At 40.7% G+C, this 12,397-nt stretch overlaps 1 protein-coding gene across 1 annotated transcript; it reads left to right on the top strand.

Moving 5' to 3' along the window:
• The first annotated feature begins 3,994 nt into the window (after positions 1–3,994).
• Positions 3,995–11,864, top strand: TIPRL (TOR signaling pathway regulator). The gene is made up of 7 exons (XM_082221044.1): positions 3,995–4,272; positions 4,786–4,965; positions 5,527–5,626; positions 5,747–5,878; positions 6,756–6,851; positions 8,486–8,548; positions 8,982–11,864. The coding sequence occupies exons 1-7, from the start codon at positions 4,172–4,174 to the stop codon at positions 9,114–9,116; spliced, it is 807 nt and encodes a 268-aa protein (XP_082077170.1). The 5' UTR covers positions 3,995–4,171; the 3' UTR covers positions 9,117–11,864.
• The last annotated feature ends 533 nt before the right edge of the window (positions 11,865–12,397 follow it).

Raw genomic sequence — 12,397 nt, 5'->3', positions numbered from 1 at the left:
GAATGTTGGTGGCAAAGAGAGGAAAGGAGAAGCCGGTGGAAGAAAAGAAGTTGTTCCACCCAGTTTTGGTTCCAGGCCTGCCCACCTCTGGAATGCAGCCCTGGAAGATGACTCCTGAGGGATTCAAGTTGCCCACGCCTGGGCTAAATTCATCTGACTGATCCAAAATGAATTAAGCTGAGAGCCAGTGTGGAGTAGTGGCAACACTGGCTTCCTCCAAAGAATCCTGGGAACTGTAATTTACTCTTCACAATTCCCAGTGCCATTAACAAACTACAGTTCCCAGGATACTTTACGGGAAGCCATGACAGCGGTGTAAATATGCTTTAAATGTCTGGTATGGATGTGTCTGGCTAGGATTGGGAAGATCTGGAAGCAAAGCTCAGCTCGGGCATGAAGCTCACTGGGCAAAATCTCTTCCTTTACCTATTTCACAAAGCTTTTTAGAGAGAGAAACTTTATTAATTTTTAAAATAAAAACAAAATAAAAACAACATCAAAGTTCTATATCAGCAAGGGGAGAATAAGGAAAACTACAATGGATAAGAGAAAGGTAAAACAATTCCCTACATTAATCCATGCGATGCATCTTTTATAATCACAATACAAGGGATTGAGAAATCACTTAATCCTATTCTTCTAGAACATAGTCTCTCTACAAACTTAATTGGACCATTATCTATGTTCCATCTCTGTTGTATTGATGTATATATATAAAAAATTGACCAAATAGCATAAAAATGATCCGATTTAGATTCTCCCCTAGTTACGGTACTTTTCTTTGATATGTAAGATGCTCAGTGAGAGCTATATCCCGGACTATACCAAACCAATAATCAATGGAGAGAGATGAACAAGTTTTCCATTTGCTGGCCATTGACATTCTTGCCACCACTAGTAATAGATAGATGAGTGTCTCCTGTTGCACAATGTTTTAAGGACGAAAAGGCAGTAAGAACTGTGTATATCACCCTGAACTCCTTTGGAGGAAGATTTTATAGTTGTCTTACAGTTGAGTTACAAATTCTACACACTTCTTTGGGGTTGTGTATAGCATGGATTAGCAGCTAGGCTTGTGAGCTGTTGGAAGACGACTGGATCTGGCAGCTTCTGAGTACATATGGGTTACTTTTGTATAGCTGAGTAACAGCAACATGTAAAAATGAGTTTCAGCTATTCTGCAATAAGAAGAACCATATTATTTGTGAGATTAAACATTCTTAAATTGTTTGAAAAAAGAAAACTTATGATGTACAGTAAATGGAGAAGAGTCCTGTGTAATATCTATAAATATGTATCTGGACTCAGCCAGTCCTGGCTGTAAGAATAAGGCTACTGCGAACACTCAAGAGCTGGCTTAATTTCATCTCTGAAATGTGGAAGAGTAAGATAAACATGCGTTCTAGCCAAAAGAAAAATCCTTTTGCTCACTGGGTGAGCTTGCTATATCACTGGGTGTTGGAACAGAAAACTCTGTGGGTGGGTGTTTCCTAAATGCAGTTAAGCTGCTGACAAGTGTTAGAAGACACAGAAAAGTTAAAAGCAAGCATTTCGTGTATGTAACATTTGATTGGTTTTGTTAATAAATGAAGAATTATGATGAAGTAAGTGTTTTGTTTATTCGGTGTCTTTCCTTGCTCTTCTCTACCCACATAGCTCTATCCAACTGGCAGAATTTAAAGCACCACTTCATTCCCTATTTAGATTAAATGATTTAGAGAGTAAATAGAAACTGTTAATTGGGCAGTTGAAGGAACAAAGGTAAAGTATGTGCTTGGCCAGAAAATGAGAAGATACTGTAACATATTTTTGATGAATGTTTGACACAGAACTCTTATGGAACAGAGGGATATGGAATATGAGGGTGGAGTGTCCACTGAAGGATTTTGCCACACCCTGGGCAGGGCACCTTCAACTGGCCATCCCTTAGCCTGGACAATAGTTGCTGCTCCTTGTTCTCAGGGGAAGTCCAGTGTGCTGAAGTGAAAATGGAAGAAGGAAGAGAAGAAGCTGCTGCCTCCCCCCATCCCCAGAGGAACATAAGAAATTGCCATATACCAAGTCATTAAACACTGATTTATAAGTCGTCCACAACTCACTTCCATAAAGCAGCATGGTTAACAGGCAAGCCTGGTTGACCTTGATCTTGGTTGTTAGCATCACATTCTCCCACAGCCTTTTGGAGAGGCGAACCAATGCCATAGCTGCCTTGCCAATAAGCTTGTCCTCTCAGTGACGTCTATGCTGGCTTGGTCACATCCGCAGAATGGAAGATGGCAGGATCCCCAAGGACGTGTTCCACGGGGAGCTGGCTTCAGGCACTAGGCCGGTTAGCAGGTCAACTCTGTTACAAAGATCTCTGCAAATGTGACATGAAGGGTGGCAACATTAACCATGCCCTGTGTGAATCCCCTGCAGACAACCACAGTGCCTAGAGAAAGACAGTCAGGTTGTGTATCTACAGCAGTGGCAGCGGTTCTCAACTCGTGGGTCCCCAGATGTTGTTGGACTACAACTCCCATCATCCCTGAGCTCTGGCCTTGCTAGCTAGGGGTGGTATGGGATGGGAGTTGTAGTCCAACAATATCTGGGGACCTACAGGTTGAGAAAGGCTGAACTAGAGGGAGAGTAACTACTGGGAGGAGCACAAAGAGAAGCAACACAATGGTGCGCCTATAGTAGCATAACCAGAAGCCTTCATCTACCCCACTTGCAACAAAACATATCTCTCCTGTATCAGTCTCTACAGCCACAGGAGGCACTGTGACTCTGCAACTGTTTTGACTTTACCAGCTAAGGTGCACTCTTCCACTGTCTCCCGAGACCGACAGATGCCAACAACAACATGATTTATACAACGTAAAAATAAGGACCTAGTGCATTTATTGGCCAGACTACTGAATAGTGAGAGCAAATTTAGTTCTTAGTGCTCAGTTGGGTATCATTCTGACTGCGTTTATATCTTGCAAGAGCTAGAGGTTTGTTGTTAAATGAAAACTAAAAATTCAGACAAGGTGCGTTTGAATTTCTTCCAGGGAGTCAGGTCCTCCTGTGGCTACAGGGCTGCATAAAAAGCAGATATTCAACAGATGCAACCCCCATGTCTCCATAAGGGGAAGACTGCACCAATTGAAGTTGTGCCTGCAACACAGCCTTTAAAGGCATGGGAGCCTCTTTACCACTTTTTTAAAAAAACAAAACAAAACCCTGTGCATCTTTTGGGTAGACACAACGATTCTGTCGAAAACATTGCACCTATGGGTTACATACACTCCCGGGATATTTCAAAACTACACAGCAGGTAGAAAATGAACGGTCATCACTTTAAGCATGTCACTTTCTGTTTAATTTCTGCTTTCTGTGAGGCTTTGGAGAGGGCAGAAACTCCGCACCCACCAACCCGGTGTAACCCCTGGGAAGAAAACAAACGAGCCTCTCATCCTTGTTTAGTCTCTTTTGCCCTTTGCATGGGATTTGGGGGAAAGGGGGCGCAACTATTTCAAGCGCCTCGTCGACAAAGGGCCCCCTTGCTTGAGTTTCCCCACTGATTCACATGCATTTGCCCCGCACATGGGAGACGGCACCCTCTCACATGCATTTGCCCCGCACATGGGAGACGGCACCGTTTTCTACTGCTCCAGAGAAGCGGACACGGAGCAATGGATCCAAACTACAAGAAAGAAGATTCCACCTAAACATTAGGAAGAACTTCCTGACAGTAAGAGCTGTTCGACAGTGGAATTTGCTGCCAAGGAGTGTGGTGGAGTCTCCTACTTTGGAGGTCTTTAAGCAGAGGCTTGACAACCATATGTCAGGAGTGCTCTGATGGTGTTTCCTGCTTGGCAGGGGGTTGGACTCGATGGCCCTTGTGGTCTATTCCAACTCTATGATTCTATGATTCTATGATTCTATGACTTCAACCAAGAACCGGAAATGTTACTAGCGAAAGACTGCAGCCTCTTTGCAAAGCACATGTGATGAACCCGGAAGCGGAAACAGGGTTTTTTCTGTTTCCGGTGGCGGCTGTTTGGGGGAGGGGGAAAAAGCAACAATAGACCCCGCTACTAATTCATCCGACGGCTCCTTTTCGGGGCTTTCCTCCTGGAAGGGTGTCCGGAAGTCGCTCCCTCTCCCGCTTCGCCCTCTCTATGCTACTTCCATCGCCGCCAACATGATGCCCGTATTCAAGAGCAGCCGGAGAGACTTCACTTTCGGGCCGTGGAAGCTGACGGCCGCTCGGACCCACATCATCAAGTCGTCGGAGTCCGAGAGGTGCGAGGCGGGGGGCGGGGATGCTAGGGAACACTGTCGCCAGAGCCTTCGCTTCTGGGTCGGCCGAGCCCTTCAGGTTGCAGCGGGCCAATTCGGATGGCCGGCGGCTTTTATTGATGGGATTTCAATGAAAACAAGCCCGGAAATCTCCCTGGGCGGCTGAAACGTAAAGTGACCCCCCCCCCCCCGACCGACAGCCTTTTCCATTTTCCTAAAAATCCCACCTGAGCCCAAGTGTGCAGAAAGCAAATGCTTTGCAAGGAGGGCGGGGGGGGGATGCTTTTAAGGTTTCTGAACTGGCATGCTGTTTTAAGTAATCAAGTTACAAGTGGTACCTCGGGTTACATACGCTTCAGGTTACACACTCCGCTAACCCAGAAATAGTGCTTCAGGTTAAGAACTTTGCTTCAGGGTAAGTACAGAAATTGGGCTCCGGCAGCAGCAGGAGGCCCCATTAGCTAAAGTGATGCTTCAGTGCTTCCAAAGTGACATAGCTTTTTTGTTTCCATGCAGAATAGCTGAAGAACTACACATGCCTTGTGTTCCAGAAATGATGTTTGGAGACAATGTCTTAAGAATTCAACATGAATCTCTCTTTGGAATAGAGTTCAATGCAACTGATGCCTTAAGATGTGTAAATAACACTCAAGGTATGGTTAAAGTTGCCTGTGCAGAGGAGTGGCAAGAAAGCAGGTAATAAGATATAAGATTAATCTAATCTAATATGACAAATTAATACGTTCAGATACTTTGGAGCAATAGCTTAGATTTTTACTTTTTATGTCACCCACTTGAGATGTAACCTGGATAAATGCTTAATGCTTGTCACTTTCCCCCTCCCCCTTAACACAAATAACATATTATTGTACATTTTCTCTTTCCCTCGAGTCACAGTTTTTGAGATCGTGATGTAAGGGAACCACCCACTAACAGTGTCTCATATGCTTATTACTTCTTGAGTTCACAACTTTAGTTATGATGAAATAGGTTTCTGACATTTCTGCCTGCTAATACAGATGTGTTAGCCAACAACTTTGAGCAAAAAACTTGAGCAATTTTTTATGATTTCTGATCTAGAATAAACAAAACTGATATTGTACAGCTGATAATGTTATGTCAATCTTCAGCATCTCTAGGAATTTGCAAATATACAGGTGACATTTCCATAGCCTCTATAAAAAACTGGGTCTATCTGTAGAGATCCTTTGGTTCTGAAACTGACATTCTACATAGTTGTGTATTTTTTCCCTTGAGGTCTGAGCCTGAGCACACAAAGGAAGTTGTTAAACCATATGACTGGACCTATACAACAGATTACAAAGGAACTCTTCTAGGTGATACGTTAAGGTTAAAGGTACGTTCTTACATCTGCTCTTAATGGCTGCGTACTTTGTAGTACTAAGCAGTTAAACAATGTCTGAAGAACACTCTTTAAAAAAAACCCATAACTTTTAAATTATTTTGCCTCTTCCAGGTCTCTCCCACAACAGAACATATAGATACAGAGAAACTAAAAGCCAGGGAACAGATTATGTTCTTTGAGGAAATCCTTCTGTTTGAAGATGAACTTCATGATCATGGAGTTTCAAGCCTGAGTGTAAAAATAGTGAGTTTGGTCACTTTGTACATGTTATATCTTACAGTAGGAAATGTCTTTAGAGTTTGACTGAAGGAAAAAACGAAAAGGTGTAGTGCCCCAACTTACATTTCTTTCTCTATGTTAAAGATATTCCTTTAATATGTCAGCTAGTCCCATCCCTGTCGTCCCCCCCCCAGCCAACAGAAGCTCAGTATTATATTGGTTGGTGTACAGTACTTATAAATTGCTTAAAAGCCTATTTTGATATTAAGCAATATAATAAAAAATAACCAGTAATGATGGGCTGGATGCAGTTTCCACCCCAACTTTTGCTTTGCTTAAGACTTTGAGACAGGAAGGATCTAGCTTATGAGATTACATTAAAAGGACAAGATAAGATCTTGTAAAGGCTATTCAGATTCAATGGAAGTTCTGTACTGATACTAACTTGATACTAACTTGTAGTTGGCACTTTATTATTTTTGTGCAATCTGAGATGCCGTCTGAAGATTTAAATCTGAATTTCTGATGATAATTACTTTGTAACAATGTATATTCTGTAACACTAAAGTTGTGATTGGTATGCATGTTGTTTTTGTAAGACTTTGTATTAAAACTGAGTACAGGTCAGACATTTTAGTTAAGCTTTACTCTTGCATAATATTTACATTTTTAGAGGATAAATATCCACAAGAAAGTATTTTAGTTGAACGGTGGAAAAAGAGCTACACACTGAAGTTTTTATTAGGACAAACGCCGGCTCTCTCGACCTTTAGAGCGAGATGAGTGCCGCAACCCCAGAGTTGTCTGTGACTGTACCTAATGGTCAGGGGTACCTTTACCTTTTAAGAGCAAAATATTGTAGATGTGTGCAAGTGCAAATTATTTTTCCTGTTTTTCACAGAGGGTAATGCCTTCAAGCTTCTTTGTGCTCTTGAGGTTTTTCCTGAGAGTTGATGGTGTGCTTATCAGAATGAATGATACAAGGATTTATCATGAGGTAAGGAAATCCTAATATGCTTATTTTGTTCTGAAGACCACAAAATGGTTAATATTTAGAAATGAAACGCCATATGCTGTGATTTGTATGTTTGTTATTATTATTTATATTGTCTAGCCAAAGCCATTACAAAAGATATAAATATATATATATATAGAGAGAGAGCGCTCTTTAGCGATATCATGATAGGTGCAGGAAGATGGCTTCCTATTTCTTAGGAATTGTCAATCTAGTTTGAGTAGGTTCCTGGAGTCTTAAGAAGACTAAGTACAGACTTCTCTGCACATGATTTCTGTCCCCTTAGAACTGTGCACCCTTAGTAGATTTATGCAAGGGCATGGGGGGGGCAGTTGCCCTGGAGTAAACATAATCTCTGGTTTCCTAGCTTTCTTTTTTAAAAAAGAGTAAGTTTCTAGCATTTGTAAATCTTGTGATATGAAGCAAAATGTACAGTCCCGTTTTTTTGGGGGGGGAACTAGCTTGCTCTCTCCCCCTTCAGTGTTCTCCCTCCCCCCTAAAAATCCTGCAGGTGCCTATGGATTCATAGTCATAAGTACTGATATGGAATCTTGAAGAAGAAATGCCTTTAAACTAAACTATTCAGGTTCATTTTTAAACACATACTGCTTTCCATACCCATCCTAAGGCAGTTGACAACCTTAAAAGACAATCCAGTAAACAAAAATTCAAAATGAATAAACAAAAATACACATTGCAATAAATGCAAATTAATATACAAATTAACATTTGTCAAGTCTAGATGTCAAGTTCAACTGTCAAGTTTCATTCATGCAATGGAACAGTATCTGTTAAACTAGACAAAATAATTCTGTCACTCACAAATGATATGGAAAGATTGCTTAGGTATTATTTCAAATTAGTCTTGCTAAGATTCCACACAACCTGGGTAATATTCATTACTTCAAGGATATTGTTGGTGAAAAACACAACTGGTACATTCCTTGTTCAGATTTGTAGATTGGATGATGTCAGAAACTCATCTTCATTGAAAACGATAGCAATTTAAGGTCTGATGCAACAGATTTCTATTTTAGTTTAGTCTAAATGGTAATGGGAAAAGCATGTTCTCACATCCAGCCGTCTGCATTGTCAACTTACCTTTAATTTCTGTGTATTAAATTCACATGTATTGAAAGTAAATCTGGGAATCTGGTGTGAGATGTGGTAGTGCCCCCAGTTCCAGTCACCACACAGAGGCAACTTAAGCTCCAAAATAGTTTACTGCTACGGAAGATAAAGCTTCAGTAATACAGTTTTGGATGTTGATATATACATACAGCTTGTAGGCTTTGCAGATACAGATCTATACAAATACAAAATATTTCTGTTGTTCCAGCAATACAAGATGCAATACAGACTCTGAGTCAAGTACAGACTCACTGGCTGACAAATGAACTGATATACCTTGAGCACCTATATAGTTGGCACTGGGCAGTTGCCATTGCAACTGGTTTGGCTGACACTGCACCTGTTGGCTTATCTCATACAAGGAGTGATTTGTGCCCATGATTGGAATTAACCTCTTCCCCATGACCAGTCCTTCCAACATGTCTGTCTGTAGAATCTTATATTATTTTATGCAGTTACATTTCAGCTGTTTTCTTTCTTACTAGGCTGATAAACACTACATGTTACGGGAATACACCTCGAGGGAAAGCAAAATATCAAGCTTAAAGGTATTAACATTTTAAGCATGAGCATCTTTCTCTTGTCAGTGTTGGTAACTTCTTGATGCAAATTGCTTTTTGATAGGGCACTGGCAAGTGCTACCTTTCATGAGCATCTACAAGGTTTTATTACCAGGGAAATTAAATTTAAAAATTATTTCGTGTAGTAAGACCTTTTTTATTAATAGTTGTTTTTTACTGAGCTTTAGTCTCCAGGGTAATGCACTTTTTCACTACCTGGACATTTTTCTCAAGCTGCCCATTTATGGGAGAGAGACTCGCTTTGAAGCAGAAATTTGGTAGTGTTAACATGTGTAAAGGTTATATAAACAGTATGAATAACTAATTCTAATTTAAGTTCAACAGTGCCCTTTTTAAGTCTGTATAGATATGTTTTCTCTTTGGCTGGGTTCTGCATAATTCTTTCTCTTTTGGTTTTAAGCATGTTCCTCCACCCCTTTTCACGGAACCTAATGAGGTTGCTCAGTATTTACCTGTCAAGGAGAACATATGTGAGAAGTTGGAGTTCCCTGAGAATTTGCATCCTGAATCTGAAGCAGCACCAGAAGGCACTTAAATGGGATCTCCGTAATTTTGTGGACTTGAAACAGACCTTGTTCTGGAGACCATGTAATGCCTCGGTCGTTGTCACTGAAGATTTATACAGATCTATTTGGATGTCTGACTAAAATTTCTGTAGCTGTGGATGGGCAGGAGCAGGGAGCTAATTTCAAACTTTTGCTAATGTTTTCGTTTTGTCTATTTCAAATGTGCCCTGAAACTGGTTCTGGACTGGAGTTACCTGACATTGGAGAATAAGCCCACAAATCACCAGTAATTCTTTTGAAGCTTACAGCATTTCAAGAAAGTTTAGTGGGTTTAGGAAAAATCAAGACTCATTCATAAGCTCGAACAGCTACTAAGAACTTTGTTTTAACATAGTCTTTGTTATACAAGGGCCTTGTTTCATAAGATTCCTAGGACAAAGCACATTGGTGAGTTTTTGGATCTCAGTGGATGGTATTACTCTTTTAATCAGTTGCGTGGTGTCTGTCTTTAAATAAGAAATACATGAGAAACACTATTTGGCCTGGTTCACATGCAACATTAAACCGTAGTTTAAAATAAACTGGTTTTGCATAAATGAGCTTTCCCTGGCTTCTGTCTGTGGCACACAGAGGAGGAAACAAGCCTGGGTTGGGCATGCTGGAACATGTGACCCTTTGCTTGTGATTTGATTCTTGCCAAACCATGAGTGGTAAACGAAGAAGAAACCTTGGCTTCCACTTATGGTTGGTGTAGCTTAGTCAGAAGTGGTGGGTGATTTCATGGGTGAAATAACGACGTGTAAAGTATGGTTTAATTTGGTATGCGAACTAGGCTGATGCCTTCTAAATGAAACTAAGGGCAGCACTGAGTGTTGTATACTGCTCATGGAGCAAGATTTTACTTTCCTACCCAAGCATACCTCCAAAATCTCACCCTCTGGAGAAAGCTGAGGATGCTAGAGGGGCTACAACAAGGAGAAGGGGAATGTGAAGTCCTGTTGTGTGAGCAAAAGTCTGTTCCACTCTCACAGACATCATTAAGTACAACACAATGACCATTTCATAGATCTTGGAAAAGCAATTTAGCAAAAGTTTGGAGGCAAAGTGGAACTCGGTTTGCAAATTGGGGCTTTCTTTGCTCCTCGCCCTACATTCCTCCAAAAGCAACTCCCGAGGACTGAGGGTCCCTCAAAATGCAGTGGAACAGAGGAATTGGGAAAAAATGGACAGGGCTTCCACTGTGCATGCAGAAGTCCCTTTTCCATTTGTGAAAGATATCTTTGGATCCAAGCCAAAGAGTTGCATAATCAGTTTGGTCCAGTAGTGTTTCACGGTAGGTTGCTTTCTAACTGTTTTGATGGAGTTGGTTCTTAAGCAAGCTAGGCATTTTTAATAGGGAGTAATCGTTGAAATGGATTGCACAGTACCATATTCTTGGTGAATGCTACCTCCCATTAAAAAATTATAATCCTGGGAGTTAATATTGATTACATTGCCAGAATATGTAAATTCATAAGATTCCTTTATATGGTGTCAGTAATTTACTTCGTAGTAGTCTACTTCAAATATGTTTAACTTGTAATTTTAAGTTATTGATATTTTAACTTAAAAAAATTACAAAGATATTCATATTTGTGTTCTGAGAGTACTCTGCTCTGCTTCCAAGCCCTTTTCCTGCCTTTCTAATGAGCTATATATTTTGGATGAAAACCTGTGTTTCATGTGTTTTGTTCTGGTCCTGTTGTTTTTTTCTAATAAGAAAAGAGATTAATTGTACTGCTTGCAGGAGATGGGGGAAGTGTGTTGTGTGTTTTCCCACCCCTCCAAAGGAAAACTTAAGTTGGGATTTCCACCCCTCCAATGGCAGTGGAAGTTTAGAGATATCCTGCTAATAGCATATGCATTTCTGCTGCCATGACAGTATTTTATCGGTTTCACATGATGGTGACGAGTCTGGGCAACTGTTTCAGGCTTGCTTGTTTTTCTGTGCCACCAATTCATTTTTCAGTGGTGAGCAAGAATTTCTTTTTCTATTACACTTTCCCCCACTTCTAAAACCTATCTGCTTTGGAGTTTCAAAGCAGTCAAATGCTATGCATGTTTAATAGGAGTTCCCTTGAACATTGTAGGACTTATTTCTGAGTAAACACACATAGGATCGGAATGCTGAGTTTTAAAGGTGGATACCAAAGGATCAATGGTAAAAAGGTCACCACTGAACATACCTGCATATGGAAGACCTTGACTTCATGCAAATCACTCAGTGATGCAGTTTGCACTGCAAAGCGATTCTTCTAAAGAATTGAGTATGTATAACCTGTAAATAACATGCATGTGTCGACACCACAATTTATGCAGATGGTCAGCTCATTCTGTAATTCTTAGGAATCTCTTAGTTGCTCATACTAACTGTTAATTTTGTTGTGGCTACCTTTCTCTTATTTCATTATTACCAGTCATATAATAAACAGAACAAAGATGATGATTGCTTGACCTGGGGAAGGAACCTGGGTGAAAAAAGATACGGAAAGTTGAAGGACAAAGGAAGGACAAGCAAGTCTCTTGTGCTAAAGATATCCTCAGTATCTTTAGCACAAGTCATATTGAAATGGAGGGAAATTGCCCTTTCATTTCAGTGGGATTTGTGCAGAAGCAGTTTTAAGATTTTCACACACAAAGGCCTCTCATATTGTCCTTTAGTCAGCCAAATAAGTGATGGTTTGTACTATACTCAGCTGTTGCTAAATAAAAATGTACGCCACATTTTAATCTCTCAACTTCCAGTTGTCTTTACTGTGAGAAAGAAATATTTTCCTTAAGTAGCCTGGTAATAACATTAGATTGATCTAAAGCTCTGTTGTAGGAAGGGGAAACTGGTTCAGCTGTTCAATTGGACTCCAGTTCCCATCAGCCCTAGCCAGTGTGGCCAAGGATCAGGGCTGGTGGGAGTCCTGGTAACAACATCTTTAGGGTCACAGGCTCACTTCCACCTCCCTTATAGCGTCCATAAATTCTACAAGTGGGATTGTATTCTGTTAACTACCTCGATGGCCAGTGTGGACGCTATTACAAGATCATATGTGGAAGGGAATGTATTGACTGTTTATATGCCCAAGTTAAAACTGGGGTACCACTTAAACACCCTGTTTTCTCCCCCCATGTGTTATTTTGCATACTATACCCTAGTGCTGTACATCTAGAAGACAGAAGATGGCACTGTCATCCTTCAGTGAAAGGAGCAGATGAGCAGCTGTGGATCTTTACATTTAGTCACATCTTGTTTAGCATTAGGAAATGCATATTGGCATCT

This window comes from Podarcis vaucheri (genome assembly GCF_965113315.1).
Source record: "Podarcis vaucheri genome assembly, chromosome: 4".
Lineage (NCBI taxonomy): Eukaryota > Metazoa > Chordata > Lepidosauria > Squamata > Lacertidae > Podarcis > Podarcis vaucheri.
The sequence above is the reverse complement of the archived record's forward strand: the minus strand, read 5'-3'. Positions and strand labels throughout refer to the sequence as shown.

Coding starts and splice junctions, on each gene's coding strand:
- TIPRL (XM_082221044.1), top strand. CDS start 4,172: ATGATGCCCGTATTCAAGAGCAGCCGGAGAGACTTCACTTTCGGGCCG. Junction 4,273..4,785: donor AAGTCGTCGGAGTCCGAGAG/GTGCGAGGCGGG, acceptor GTTTCCATGCAG/AATAGCTGAAGAACTACACA. Junction 5,627..5,746: donor GTGATACGTTAAGGTTAAAG/GTACGTTCTTAC, acceptor TGCCTCTTCCAG/GTCTCTCCCACAACAGAACA.